Raw genomic sequence first — 13,111 nt, 5'->3', positions numbered from 1 at the left:
GGGCCCAAGCACTTGGGCCATCCTCCACTGCCTTTCCGGGCCACAGCAGAGAGCTGGAATGAAAGAGGAGCAACCGGGACTAGAACCCGGCGCCCACATGGGATTCCGGCACCGCAGGTGGAGGATTAGCCAAGTGAGCCACGGCACCAGCCCCTAGACTTAATTTTTTTTCAAATTCTATATGAGCTTCATAATTCTATATGAATTTAATTGGATTTTGGAGAAGTACTGTCTTAATCTGGGATGTTTTTACTCTTTCTTTAGGTCCAGATCATCTCTACTGTGTGTTCAGATGTACATGTGTTTCTTTTAAGTTGGTTAAAGCTATTTTAAAACTATCAGATACCTCAAAGGGTAAGTACATCCTTTGATAATATCTTATTTCCCTTCCTCCTGCTACTATTTATCCAACAGTAATGACACTTTCTAATCTTCTTCAACAAAATTAAAGTGTGGGGCAGACCTCTTCTGAGTGCAGTGGTTGATGACTTACATTTTCTAAAAATCCCAAATTACAGGTAGACAGGATTATCAGTGTTATCTTTGAGAAATTTAGCTATTAGACATGTTCTCTTATAGCTTTTCCTTGAAATTGCCTTTGAAAAAATAGTAATGGTCTTTGAATTCCTAAAGCTCTTAGCCTTGCTTGAACTCTGTTCAAAAGCACAGAAATACGTCCTTTTGAGAACATTTTTATTTGAAGTGATATCTTTGATAACATTTAAGTATGTTCCAAATTTTATCCACTTTCTTCTCTGAAAGTCACTGTGAAAAGAAGTCGAATAACAAATGGGAAGAGGTTGTTTTGAAACAGTGATTATTTGATTTGGTCAGTAACTGCTCTGAAGATAAAATTTTGTCATTATTGTTATGTGACTGTAATCGTTTGTGGTTATAAGCTGAGAATTCAAAAGAAAGGCTTCTTCCTAGTTAAAGTAAATATGCCTAGTTAGTTATCATTATCAAGTTAAATTTTTGACCATATTCTGGTTTGCAAAGGGCTTTGCTGTTCATTGTCTCACAGCTACCTTGGGGGACATTTTGCAGATGAGAAATTTGAGGTTCAGAAGGCATAGATGACTTGCTCACTTTGAAAATGATAGGTTGTGACTAGTATTTGGGTCATTGGTCTCCTCGACAGCAGTACAAGCTGCCTGCCAGCTGGAAGTGGCACCTGTGCGTCAGTATGAGTGACCCAGCTTCAGATTCGTGAAGGGTGTTCTTAGCCTTACATCTTTTCTGTCATCCCCAGTTAGGGGTTTTTATGTAGCAAAAAAGATGTATTCTCCCCACACACTGCTATTAAAACATACATTTGATATTCTAAGCACTTTTAATGAAGTATATCCAATGTGCCACATGCCTATAAATTGAAAACAAAATAAACACAGACAAAATAGATTGCTCTCCTAACCACTATTGAAGTTAGTGTTGCCAAACTTAGATATGTATTTCTAGAGGCATAGTCTATTTATAAGTAGTCTGCGAATGGCCTCATCTTTCCTGGTCACAGGATTCTGGGGAGAAGAAAATGACCTTTGAGACTTTTGGCCGGTAAGGAGTCGACAACAGGGGCATGGTTATAACAGCAGCCTGGATGCTTCACTACCCATGATGATGTGAATTGTCTCAAATGAGATGAATGAAACTGATACTTAAGCAAATTTATAACTTTCTCTGTATCCTGATCAGCCTCATAAGTACCCTTTGTTTGTTTCTTCATTGATTCAACAAATAACCAAGTGTCTTCTATGTGCCAGTGTTAGCCATAGTGCACAAAACAAAGATATTTGTTCTGGGATTCATAGATTGGTGGGAAAGACGAACACTGAACAAGGAATTATAAACATGATTACTGCTACCAAACAAAAAACACAGAGGTGCTGTGCTGCTGTAGCATGTAACCATAGGCAGGAGGAAGAAGATTGGGGTGGAAACCAGAAAGAAGGATAAATTTGTTAGTTAAGCAAAAAAATAGGATGGGGTTAAGAAAGTTATAGGAGAAAGAATAACATGAGGGGAATCCCTTAACCAAATCAGAAAGTGAAACATTTTTGAAGTTTTAAAAGAAAGCAGAGGTATGTGATTAGTCTAGGATATGCGGCCTACATCCCATGCTGAAGTACCTGACCAGTTTCTGCAGATGCTAGAAGGCAGTGGTGATGACTCACGTAATGGGACTCCTGCTACGTACATGGGAGACCTGGATTGTGTTCTTGGCTCCCAGCTTTGGCCTTCGCCCAGCCCCTGGTGATTGCAGGAATTTGGGGAGTGAACTAGCTGACAGGTCTGTCTCTCTCCCTGTCTCCATGCCTCTCAAATAAATAAATGCAATTTTTAAAAAAAAGACATTATGACTGCATAGACTGTGGTATGTAAATTGGGAGAGTGACAGAGGGAGGTTGAGGATCTAGCAGGAACCAGATGGGGGTAAACTGTGGGGAAGACTGGAAACTGTAATGACTTTACTATGTGAGAAATTGAAACTACTGATTGGTAAAAATTGGTGTGACATAAGATTTTCATTTAAAGAAATTAATCTGGATTCAAAGTTAATTGACATAGCACAAACGTAGAGGTCTTTTTATCTTCTCAAGTATGAAAAAATCCTAATTTGGAATTTAGCATCTTTGATTTTTAAGACACTGAATATATTCCTTCCCCTAACTATATTGCTTTATTCTTCTAGTAAAATATGTGACATCAAATCGTAGGCATCTGGAATTAAGAACAGGGCATAAAAAGTAAAGCAGTGAAAGGAAGTTAGAAGGAACTAGATGCCAGTTTCATTACCAGTGTTGGAATTTAGCGTAAGAACAGAGGCTAATAGTATTTCTTTTCTGAAAAATGCCATTGTGTCTTTGGGTAGAGGATATAGTTAAACACACTTAATATCGAAACAAGTATTGGCCCACCTCTGTTTATTAATGTCAGTTTATAATCTGTAGGCTAAGACTTAAAGGAATTTATTAATAACAACATTATTCATCCTGATCTTGCTTTTCATTGCACTTACTTTGCAGTAGTCAGTGGTATAGGTTAGCTTGATTGATGAAATCTGTTACATTGAAATTCCAAGTATTTGTTCCTTACCTCTGAAAGCAAGTAGTAGTTGTGATTGTGTTAGACTCTGAGTGGGTTGTCTGAAGGAGTTCTCAAGCTTTGAAAAAACAGGGGGAACCTTTTTCATCTATCTTGACAACATTGATCAAATCCTTATTTTCCTTTATTGCTTAGTAACCCTGGATAATAAATTTCTATGAGTAGATACCTTATTAGTTCATTTCATAAACTAGCTAACAATGAATATTTAGTATGTAGTAATATAGTTGATTCACTGTCAGCATTAGAGTTTGCATTAAACAGCATGTTCTTTTCCTGACTGTTAACACACAGGGAACAGGTTCTAGATTCCAGTGGTCTCAGTGTCCTTCCCAGGCCAAACAGTGTGTTTTGCAGTTGCTAGATACTCTGCACAACATAAATACTTGTATTTTTTATGTACTTGCTGAATGATTACTTACTAATAGCTACTTCTTTATCCAATTCCTGTGGCCCACCTTTCATGTTCTTGACTAGTGTAGGGCTCTCTGCTCATTTATTAAAGCTAGAATGACTTGTGTGCCAGGTGGTGTGCAAGTTGTTCCTGATGAGGAGATAGGTGAATAAGCAAAAACCAGGTTAGAGCTGGACTGTGGAGCTTGGCTTCATTAATACTGTTATCCTGTTATCCAATGTAAATATCCTCAAATCCACACTAGAGTTTCCATTGCTGGATCATCATGGTAAAAATTAATCAAGACACGTGCAAGCAAGGTACTAACATTAAGCAGGAGGTTCCCCCCCCCCCAATTTGCATGAAAAAATTAGGAATATAATTTCTTTAGGTCTTTTTATCCATGAGATTTTCTTAAACAATTGCTACTTCTGAGAATACTGATAGAGGCAACATAATAAACAAATAATAAGCTAATATTAGTGGAAACATTTAGAACTAACCATGTTTAACTTACAGACTTTTATAGTCATTTGTGCATAAACTCTGATTTTATACTGAATACTTATATATCTATGATTATAGGTATATACACATAGACCTTTTTGCTAGTAAAGTTATTCCTGTTTCGTATGACTGGCTTAAATATACATGTAACATACTGTTTAGAATATTATGCCTTTCTGATGGAACACATGTTTGAATCGTGTCTTGACCCACTTTCCTAGCAGTTTGGTCATGATAATTTTTCTGATCCTGAACTCCTAGGAGTGCGACTCCACCATCTCAGCAGATGATATTTGATTCTGCAAAGGATGATGGACTTTGTAGGCACCACCACACTATCTCCAGAAATAAAAATTATTCTTTGTGACTTTTTTCATGCTCTGGCCAAAAAAAAAAAGGTCTGCTCTGTTGCCTCATGGGGGTATTATATAAGACAGAGAAAATACATTCGTGTAGTGTTTTGAAAGGGAGTTTCAAACTCTTGAAGAAATTAAAGCTGAATAAGATACTGTTTTTCATATAGAAAAGGAACACAGCTTTCTAATTTGGGATAAGAAAAGCCTGGCTCTGTTTTTTTTTTTTTTTCAATAGCATTAGTAGAGATAGGTTGTCATTGCTTCAGAAATCTTTGCATTCATCTTAATGTGAATAGTAAAAGTACATGAACCAATGAGGGCTATAGATTTCTTTGAAAAGCACTTGGGTGATCTTGAATCAGTCAGGAAATAGTTGAATAATTTCAAGGACCTTTGTTCTTATCTTTTCACCTGACTAACTGGTTGGAGATGAGTCCATTTGCTTTCTGTAATTTACCAATGTGTCTAGTGTGTAGAAATGAAATCAGTTGCTTTTTCTTAAATATGCATTCAACAAATGTTTCCTGAACTGGCCAGCATGCGAAGTACAGAGCTGACCATTGAATGCTGAGAGGTAGTACCCTTGCATAGTGCTTACAGAGCTCCAAACATGATTGAAGCCCTTGACATGACATTAACTCATCAGATCCAATGAACAACACATGAAATAGGTACTGTTATTTTTTTCCATTTTTCAAATGGGGAAAATGAGATGCAGGGAAGTTCTGTAACTGGCCCAGGGTCACTCAGCCTGTAGATAAGGAGGTAAGGATTAGAACTCGAGCATTCTGGCTGGGTTCAGCTCTCAGCCACTCTGCTGTCCTGTACTGCCTCTTTGGCCCACACCTTTGCCTTGAGCTGCCTTCCCCTTTGCTGTGTGCTGTTCTTACTTTACACTTGCATGAGCATTTGTGATATTTGCAGCTAAATGATGATTGATGAGTGCTCTGGCCCCTGCTATAAATTTAAGTGCCCAGCACATAAATGTACTTGATGTATGTGTGCCGAATGAATGATTATTGACAGCCAAGAGAATTTGAGGTATGATGTTAAGAGAATTTGACATTGTTTGCTCCTTTGTTTAACTGTAAAGAAAAACACTGATGACTAAAGATTATGGTTGCTACAGAACCCAGGCAGTGATAACCAAGTGTAGGTGTGTACCCTGTGCTCCAGGACCACGTGCACTTGTGTTTCTATACATTCCTGTTATACGCAGGAGGCAAAGGAGAGTTTCCCCTTCGTATTGACTCTCATTATTAGATGTGTTGCCAGTGGGCACCACCTTTCCTGCTCTGCTCTCCTGTTGTCCCCTCATATGTGTCTTCTTGTGTGTCACCCCTAGTCTGACTGCCAGTACTGCACCAGCTTTCCTGCCATGGGCTGTCGGGATGTCCATGCGGCCACGGTCCTCTCTTTCCTGTGTGGAATCGCCTCAGTAGCAGGTCTCTTTGCGGGGACTATGCTTCCCAACTGGAGAAAGTTACGACTGATCACGTTCAACAGGAATGAGAAGAACCTGACTGTTTACACAGGCCTGTGGGTAAAATGTGCCCGGTATGACGGGAGCAGTGACTGCCTGATGTACGACACTACCTGGTACTCGTCGGTTGACCAGCTGGACCTGCGTGTTCTCCAGTTTGCCCTGCCCCTCAGCATCCTGATCGCCATGGGCGCCCTGCTGCTCTCCCTCATAGGAATGTGCAACACGGCCTTCAGAGCCTCCGTGCCTAACATCAAGCTGGCCAAGTGTCTGGTCAATAGTGCCGGCTGCCACCTTGTGGCCGGGCTGCTGTTTTTCTTGGCAGGTACCGTGAGCCTCTCCCCGTCCATCTGGGTCATCTTTTACAACTTCCACCTGAACAGGAAATTTGAGCCAGTCTTTACGTTTGACTATGCAGTGTATGTCACGATCGCCAGTGCAGGGGGCCTGTTTATGACCTCCCTCTTGCTGTTTATTTGGTACTGTGTCTGCAAATCCTTGCCCTCTCCTTTCTGGCAACCACTGTACTCCCATCCTCCCAGTATGCACACTTACTCACAGCCCTATTCAGCACGCTCCCGCCTCTCTGCCATTGAAATCGACATTCCAGTAGTTTCCCATGCCACCTAATGGGGAAATAGTTGTTAAAGAAAATTTCTTGTAGCCTCATATTCCCCTTGTGCAAGGAGCATTTTTGGACATATATACATTTTCCTTTGTTCCTGACCAGTGAAACCAAATTTGTATGTCTTGTTAGAATGAAGTGCTGCTAGTTTTTATGAGAAGGACATTATTTTAAATGTGAATCGTTCCTATTGCTTCTTCTATGGAGAGGTTTTTAACTTTCATATTGATATCTGGTCAAATATTTAAATAGAAAGGACTTATGTCACAATTGAGGTGACAGAATAACATGGTTAAAGAGTGATAACTCTGAGAAATCATTGCATATAATCTTTATGAATATTTCTGTTGTATATTTTCCTTTTTCTGTGATACCATAAACTCAAAGGCAATTCATATATGAGAAATTTACTCCAAATAAAGGTAAAATTTTAACTGTAGTCAATAATCTACCAATTTAAGGCTATAATTTTTCTTACTTCACTCTTGGGACTAATTGTGCTAAGTAGACTTTAGTATGTTGAAGATAACTTTCTTTTGTGAGTTTCTTATCTTCTACCTCATGCCACTGTTTAAAAGTAAAATACATTTTAAGTGATATCAGGGTAAGACTAACATTTCAAGTCTATATTAGTTATGGATAATACTTACTGTAATTTTTAAAGTTAATGATTTCATAAATTGTATTATCAGAGTTTAAATGTGCCATGTGACAGGTTGGTGCTTCCTGGGAAGAAGGGGAAACCTTTTTCCAGATACCACCCATCAAGCAGTACTCATGTCCACACATAATCTCCTAGTGGCTAACAGAAATAAATAAAAGGGCCCTAATGATTTGGGTTTTGAAAGACATATGTGGTAGGGGACAAGAGTCTGTTGTTCAGTGACAACATCAGAGCCTCACTCTGGTGACTCCCTGTTGAGCAATGGGTGAAGAAGTAAGGAATGGTTTTCCCATGACCTCCTCTACCTTTGACTCAGTTCCTGCACCATCACTGATGATTTCCTTGTGTATATATTTCTGCCCAGTACCTTCAGAGGTGCTTTGGAGAATCCCTGAAGAGTGTGCTCTCTGGTTCCATCCACTAATAACTTTTAAAATAATCAGGAAAATGCAGTTGTTATCTGATATTAGGGAACAGCCTGACTTCACTGATGGCTGGCCTTTGACTTTAGAATCATTGATCCAGGAATATATTTCGACCAGAGATCTGACTTTCTAGCACACTAGTTGTACAGCACCAGCAATATCCTGGACCTAGAGATATTCAGTTTACTTCAATTCATTGGATCCTTAGGGAGCTAGCTTAACCTGGATGCTGTGAAACACTATGTATCAGATGCACAGGAATGGGCAGAAGTGGTAGAGCAATTAAGTTGTATCCTTTCCACCCTTGGAAGTATGATGCCATGTTAAAAAGGAAGAAATTTTTAAAATCTCTTCTGATGGGTTAACGATTAGATAAAACCATGTTAATGCTAAGACAGATACTTAGAAATTCAGGGATATTGGACCTCTACTATTAGGAATTTGAGCTGCTTATTGTGTAATTTGCTACATGTTAGCATTGTGTCCAAAAGGATTTTGTTCCTTTAGCCATTGTGGATTTTACAAGCAGGGAGTTGTAAAATTATTATGCCTCTTTTGCAAATCTGAATAAGATTCTTACAATTCTGTAGTTACATGTGGTATTTTTTTTCCTAATTGTAACACTACTTTATGTATATAGAAAATAAGGCCAGTTGTATACTTTTCTCAAGGCTATGGATTTTTATTTACAGTTTCTGATTTCTTTGAGTTCTGATCCTTTTCATTTTTTTCTGATGTGGCTGAGTCTGTATCATTCCAAGACAATGGGGGTGAAATTTTGAGATTAATATTAAAACTGCTAATATTAATTTTGCCTATTTGGTAATTAATCTCTCCCATGAAGCATTTGTCCAGAAGTATTGAGAATTCCACCATCCACTTGGTCTTCATATACATAATGTTAAAGAAAACTAGACTAAGCCATTAAGATACTAGACAGTTTTTAATTCATGGGATTGTAAATATAAACATTAGCTTTTGTACAAGAATCTTTTGGTTTGTAACATTAAATTAGTTATTTATTATTGATTTATTAGGCAGAAAAAAGAATTCTTTATTATTTTTCTTTAGGGTTTCAGATTTGCTATTGAGAAGCTACTTTTGAAAGCTATCAAATGAAAGCAAATACTTACAATTTTTTTCAGTCACTTTAGAGTACTTACCAGGCTGTCATTATGTTGAGAGGCATTATCTTTTTCCATTAATATTAAAAGCTTATTAATTTTAAAGGCCTTTATAGATAACAACTTAAAGGCCTTTATTGACAGCAACTTAGGAAACAACGTTCAAGTGTTAGGGTGTGTCAGATTTGGTTTACCCAGCCATGGGAGAAAACAAATGAACCTGAGTTTACTTTATTTGTACATATACACAATAATGGATACAATATTTGCTGTAAACTGTAATGTAAAACCTCATTGAAAGTGCACTGTACTTCTTGATGTTTATTAAAAGATGTATTTTTACAAGTTTCTGCTTCTGTTCTTTCCTTGTTGCTTTTTTTTTTTTTTTGAGAATTATTTTATTTTATTTGAAAGAGATACAGAGAGAGGTAGAGCCTGAGAGAGAGGGGTCTTCCATTCTGCTGGTTCACTTCCCAAATGACCACAATGGCCAGAGCCGAGCTGATCTGAAGTCAGGAGCCAAGAGCTTCTTCCAGGTCTTCCACATGGGTGCAGGGACCCAAGGACTTGGGCCATCTTCTACTGCTTCCAAGCCATAGCAGAGAGCTGGATCAGAAGAGGAGCAACCGGGACTCGAACTGGTGCTCATTTGGGATGCCTGCGCTGGGGTTTAAACCCACTGTGCCACAGCACTGGCCCCTCCTTGTTGCTTTAAGGTGAAATATTTCTAATTATGTTTCTCAAGTGTATGTAAATTGAAAAAGATGCAGTCCTGTTTGAAGTCCTTTAGAATAGGAACCAGAAAGGAATTGGAAAGCATAGAATCTTATTCCAGAAGTATCGAGTGCCTTCATTGATTTCTAAGCGTGGTCCCAGGAGTTCCCTAGGCTGTTTGAACGGTCCACAAAACACCCAGTGAGGTTGTGTATTTCCTCTGCCTGGTCAGTGGAGTCTGTGATCTTGGAGATGAGGAGTTCTTTTTTTTTTTTTTTTTTTTTTTTTTTGACAGGCAGAGTGGACAGTGAGAGACAGAGAGAAAGGTCTTCTTCCTTTTGCCGTTGGTTCACCCTCCAATGGCCGCCACGGCGCCGGCCAAAGATGGGGAGTTCTTAAAAGTTGAGGCAGACCTTTCTCCAGTCTACGAAGATTGAGGTTACCAGGAGAAGTGGCAGGGAGGTCACCACAACATTTCTGAAACCTGTGATGAGCTTTTAGTTTCCAGTTACCGTCAACTGGGGACAGTTCCCACTTAACACTCCTCACCGAAACCCAAGGCACTATGAACATGTGTTAGATGTAGAGCTGTATGTTGCACTGGATGTCAGAAGCCATGTCAGCTGAGCATCCCTAGCTGCTTTCACCGACCAGGGTGACTAAATGCTAGAGAATTCTTTCTCGTTAACTAAGTTCACAAGGTTGATATTTCAAGCAGAAGTCAGACATTTGCATTGTTTGCAGCCATTATCCAAGACCAGTTTTTAAAAATACACCCTGCACAGAGCTCCTCGGAGAAAAGACTGTTCCCAGCACTGGGCAGGAAAAGTATAAGATGAGCCCAGCACATCTGCCCAGAAGTGAGGAAATGTGCAAAGAATCATGGAACCAGCTTAAAGGAGCTCCCACTGGCCAAATCTGGGACAATTTTGCATCAAAGTAAATAGTAGTAATGAGTTTAAATCTCTTTAATAAAATAAAAATCCAAGTGATCATACTTAAAGAAATAAATGGGGAGGAAAAAAAAACTTAAAATAACAAATATGAAAAAAAAAACAACAAAGTTAAACATCAATGGAATTAAAACTACTTGGCCAAAGTATGGTGAGAAACAGGATTTTTAGATGGTCTCCATGTGGAAGATGGCATATTAATTTCAGAGGGAAAAATAACTTACCATGGGCTAAACTGCAGACATGACCTTAGTGGTAAAATTTATCACCAATGATGAGACAAAGCAGCACCATGCAGCTCCAGAAGATGAAGTGTAGACATAACAACACTGAGGAAACATGCACAGCTCATTGGACCCATTTTTACCTTCTGCTTTTTTCTCTACCTTGCCTGATCTTGTGCCTCTTTATCAAATACATCAAACTTCAAGTTATCTCCAAAATATTTTATAAAATAACTCTTTGGAGGGATTTTGAAGAATTTGTTTCAGATCCTCTGGAAAACTAAAAAGGAAAAAAGTCTTAAGGAGATGTCAGCAGAAGGCACAGAATCACTGGACTGGAAGGGGTCCTAATTGGCCACTCCATTTTCATTGGTCAGAGGTGTCTTCAGGCCTGAAGCAAACTAACAGGTTGGCCTAAGAGGGCCGTGTCTCCCTCTCTTTGCTCCCCTCTACTCCCTGCTCCCAAATACACACCATTCACACACTGGCAGAGCCTCTTCCAGAGAAGGTCATTCTCTCTGTCCTCCTGCCCAGTTCTGGAGACCTTTAAACCTCACTGCAGGACTTGGAACTTGGAGAAAAAGCACACCCATAGCCTGCGATTAACAGGACTTTTGTTTTGTTTGTGTTTTGTTAAGAAATACACCAAATTCTTAGACTCTTCAATAAACAAATTAAGCAAATTTTGGGAAGGAAATGATATGGTATGGAAAGGAGAAAAAAAAAATTTTTTTTTCGACAGGCAGAGTGGACAGTGAGAGACAGAGAGAAAGGTCTTCCTTTTTCTGTTGGTTCATCCCCCAGTGGCCGCCACGGCCAGCACACTGTGGCCGGCGCACCACGCTGATCCAAAGCCAGGAGCCAGGTGCTTCTCCTGGTCTCCCTTGCGGGTGCAGGACCTGGGCCATCCTCCTGCCCTCCCGGGACACAGCAGAGAGCTGGACTGGAAGAGGAGCAACTGGGACAGAATCCAGCGCCCCAACCAGGACTAGAACCCGGTGTGCCGGTGCCACAGGCAGAGGATTAGCCTATTGAGCCGCGGTGCCGGCTAAAAAAATATTTTTTATGTAAAACACTGAGCCTGTTAGCAGGCATCTACTAATCATGATTTTGGTGTTCTGTCTTTTTATTAAGATGAAATATATTTTCATTTTTCTAGGATTTTTATAGAACAATGTCACAGCTTATCATTAAGGGAAAAGGAGTTATTGATACTTTAACTGCATGATATTTTACTAAACCAAGATGAGTCTGCCCTCAGGCCAAATATCAAAGGTGTGATCTTCTGTGGAGAGAAATTTTATTAGAAGGCAGCCAAGCAGAGAGTCATGAGTCACTGGACAAATGCGACTCCTCCTTCAGGGGTGTGAGGAGTTTTAGGGGTTAGGTAGGAGGGAGCTGGGGTGCAGAAACACTGATGCAGATTCCAAGGGGAGGACTAGGAATCAAGACAGCACAGCACTATTGTGTTCTGAGAGCACCTCTAAGAAACAGGATCTTTTAAAAATATATATGATTAGACCCCTTGTCAAAGTATAACATAGGAGAATTTATAAGGAAAGAGCAAGGAAATAGAAATTTTGAGCTTGGGAAGCTGGGGAAACTAGTGGGGGCAATCTGATATTATTATTTAGTAGTCTTACTCCAAGATTCACTCTCAGCAGGTGGAAAAGATAACTCTAGTAAACAAATCAAGATAACTCTAGTTTTCCCATGTGCCTCTTCCCACCTTCGCTCTCAGATGATCTTGGGATGTGCTGGTAGTGGGGACCCAACAGCCATCCTCTAGTGCCTATGAAGCCTCTCCCTTGCTGGCTGTGTGGATGAGAACTGACCCAGCTGGTTCCTGGTTTTCCTGACCTGCTAGCCTGCTCCTCTGGCTGCTTCTGTGTTGACAATTCAAAGGTAGCAACTGAGTGCTGGAGCCAGCTGGTCTGGTTCACCAGAACCAGTTGTGTACACTGTTCCCTCTCCCTGTTCAGTGACTTGAAATTGGCCATGGAGCAAGTAGTTATGCCTCAGAAATCATTAAATACTACAATTTAGGGCTTTGGCTTTTCTGCTTTTTGAGAGCTAGTGGTTAAACTTTTAAGGGCACCCCACTGCATACCAAAGACCAGATTAATTTGCTGAGTTTCAGGCTAATTGAAGAAATGAGGAACCAAAGGAAATGCTGAGAGTTGTAAAACTTTTATTTGTGATAAAGGGATTACCTGAAATGGTTCTTTTACCACATCACCCTCTGTTTACCACTGTTGCTTTATCTCTCTCCCCATCACATATCCATCCTGTACACAGCAACAGAATGATTGTCATACAATGCAACTATGACCTACTCTCTTCTATGCTTAAAATGATTCAGCAGGAGCCCCTTAGAACACTGTTTAAGCCTTTTAAATCTAAGTGGAAGGTCTTGTGCAGTAGTATAAACAGGAGTGCATCAGGGAATACAGGGCCTGGAAAAGTAAACTTGCAGACATAGCAGAGACATAAGAGCTGTCTAGAAGGAGAGAATTTTTTTCACTGTGTCCAGAGCTAGT

At 39.8% G+C, this 13,111-nt stretch overlaps 1 protein-coding gene across 1 annotated transcript; it reads left to right on the top strand.

Moving 5' to 3' along the window:
* Positions 1-263: 263 nt before the first annotated feature.
* Positions 264-9,008, top strand: CLDN12 (claudin 12). The gene is made up of 2 exons (XM_062178396.1): positions 264-354; positions 5,705-9,008. The coding sequence occupies exon 2, from the start codon at positions 5,738-5,740 to the stop codon at positions 6,470-6,472; it is 735 nt and encodes a 244-aa protein (XP_062034380.1). The 5' UTR covers positions 264-354; positions 5,705-5,737; the 3' UTR covers positions 6,473-9,008.
* Positions 9,009-13,111: the final 4,103 nt, after the last annotated feature.

The sequence above is a fragment of the Lepus europaeus genome, chromosome 20 (genome assembly GCF_033115175.1).
Source record: "Lepus europaeus isolate LE1 chromosome 20, mLepTim1.pri, whole genome shotgun sequence".
Lineage (NCBI taxonomy): Eukaryota > Metazoa > Chordata > Mammalia > Lagomorpha > Leporidae > Lepus > Lepus europaeus.
Note: the sequence above shows the minus strand (reverse complement) of the source record. Positions and strands in the feature narration are given on the sequence as shown.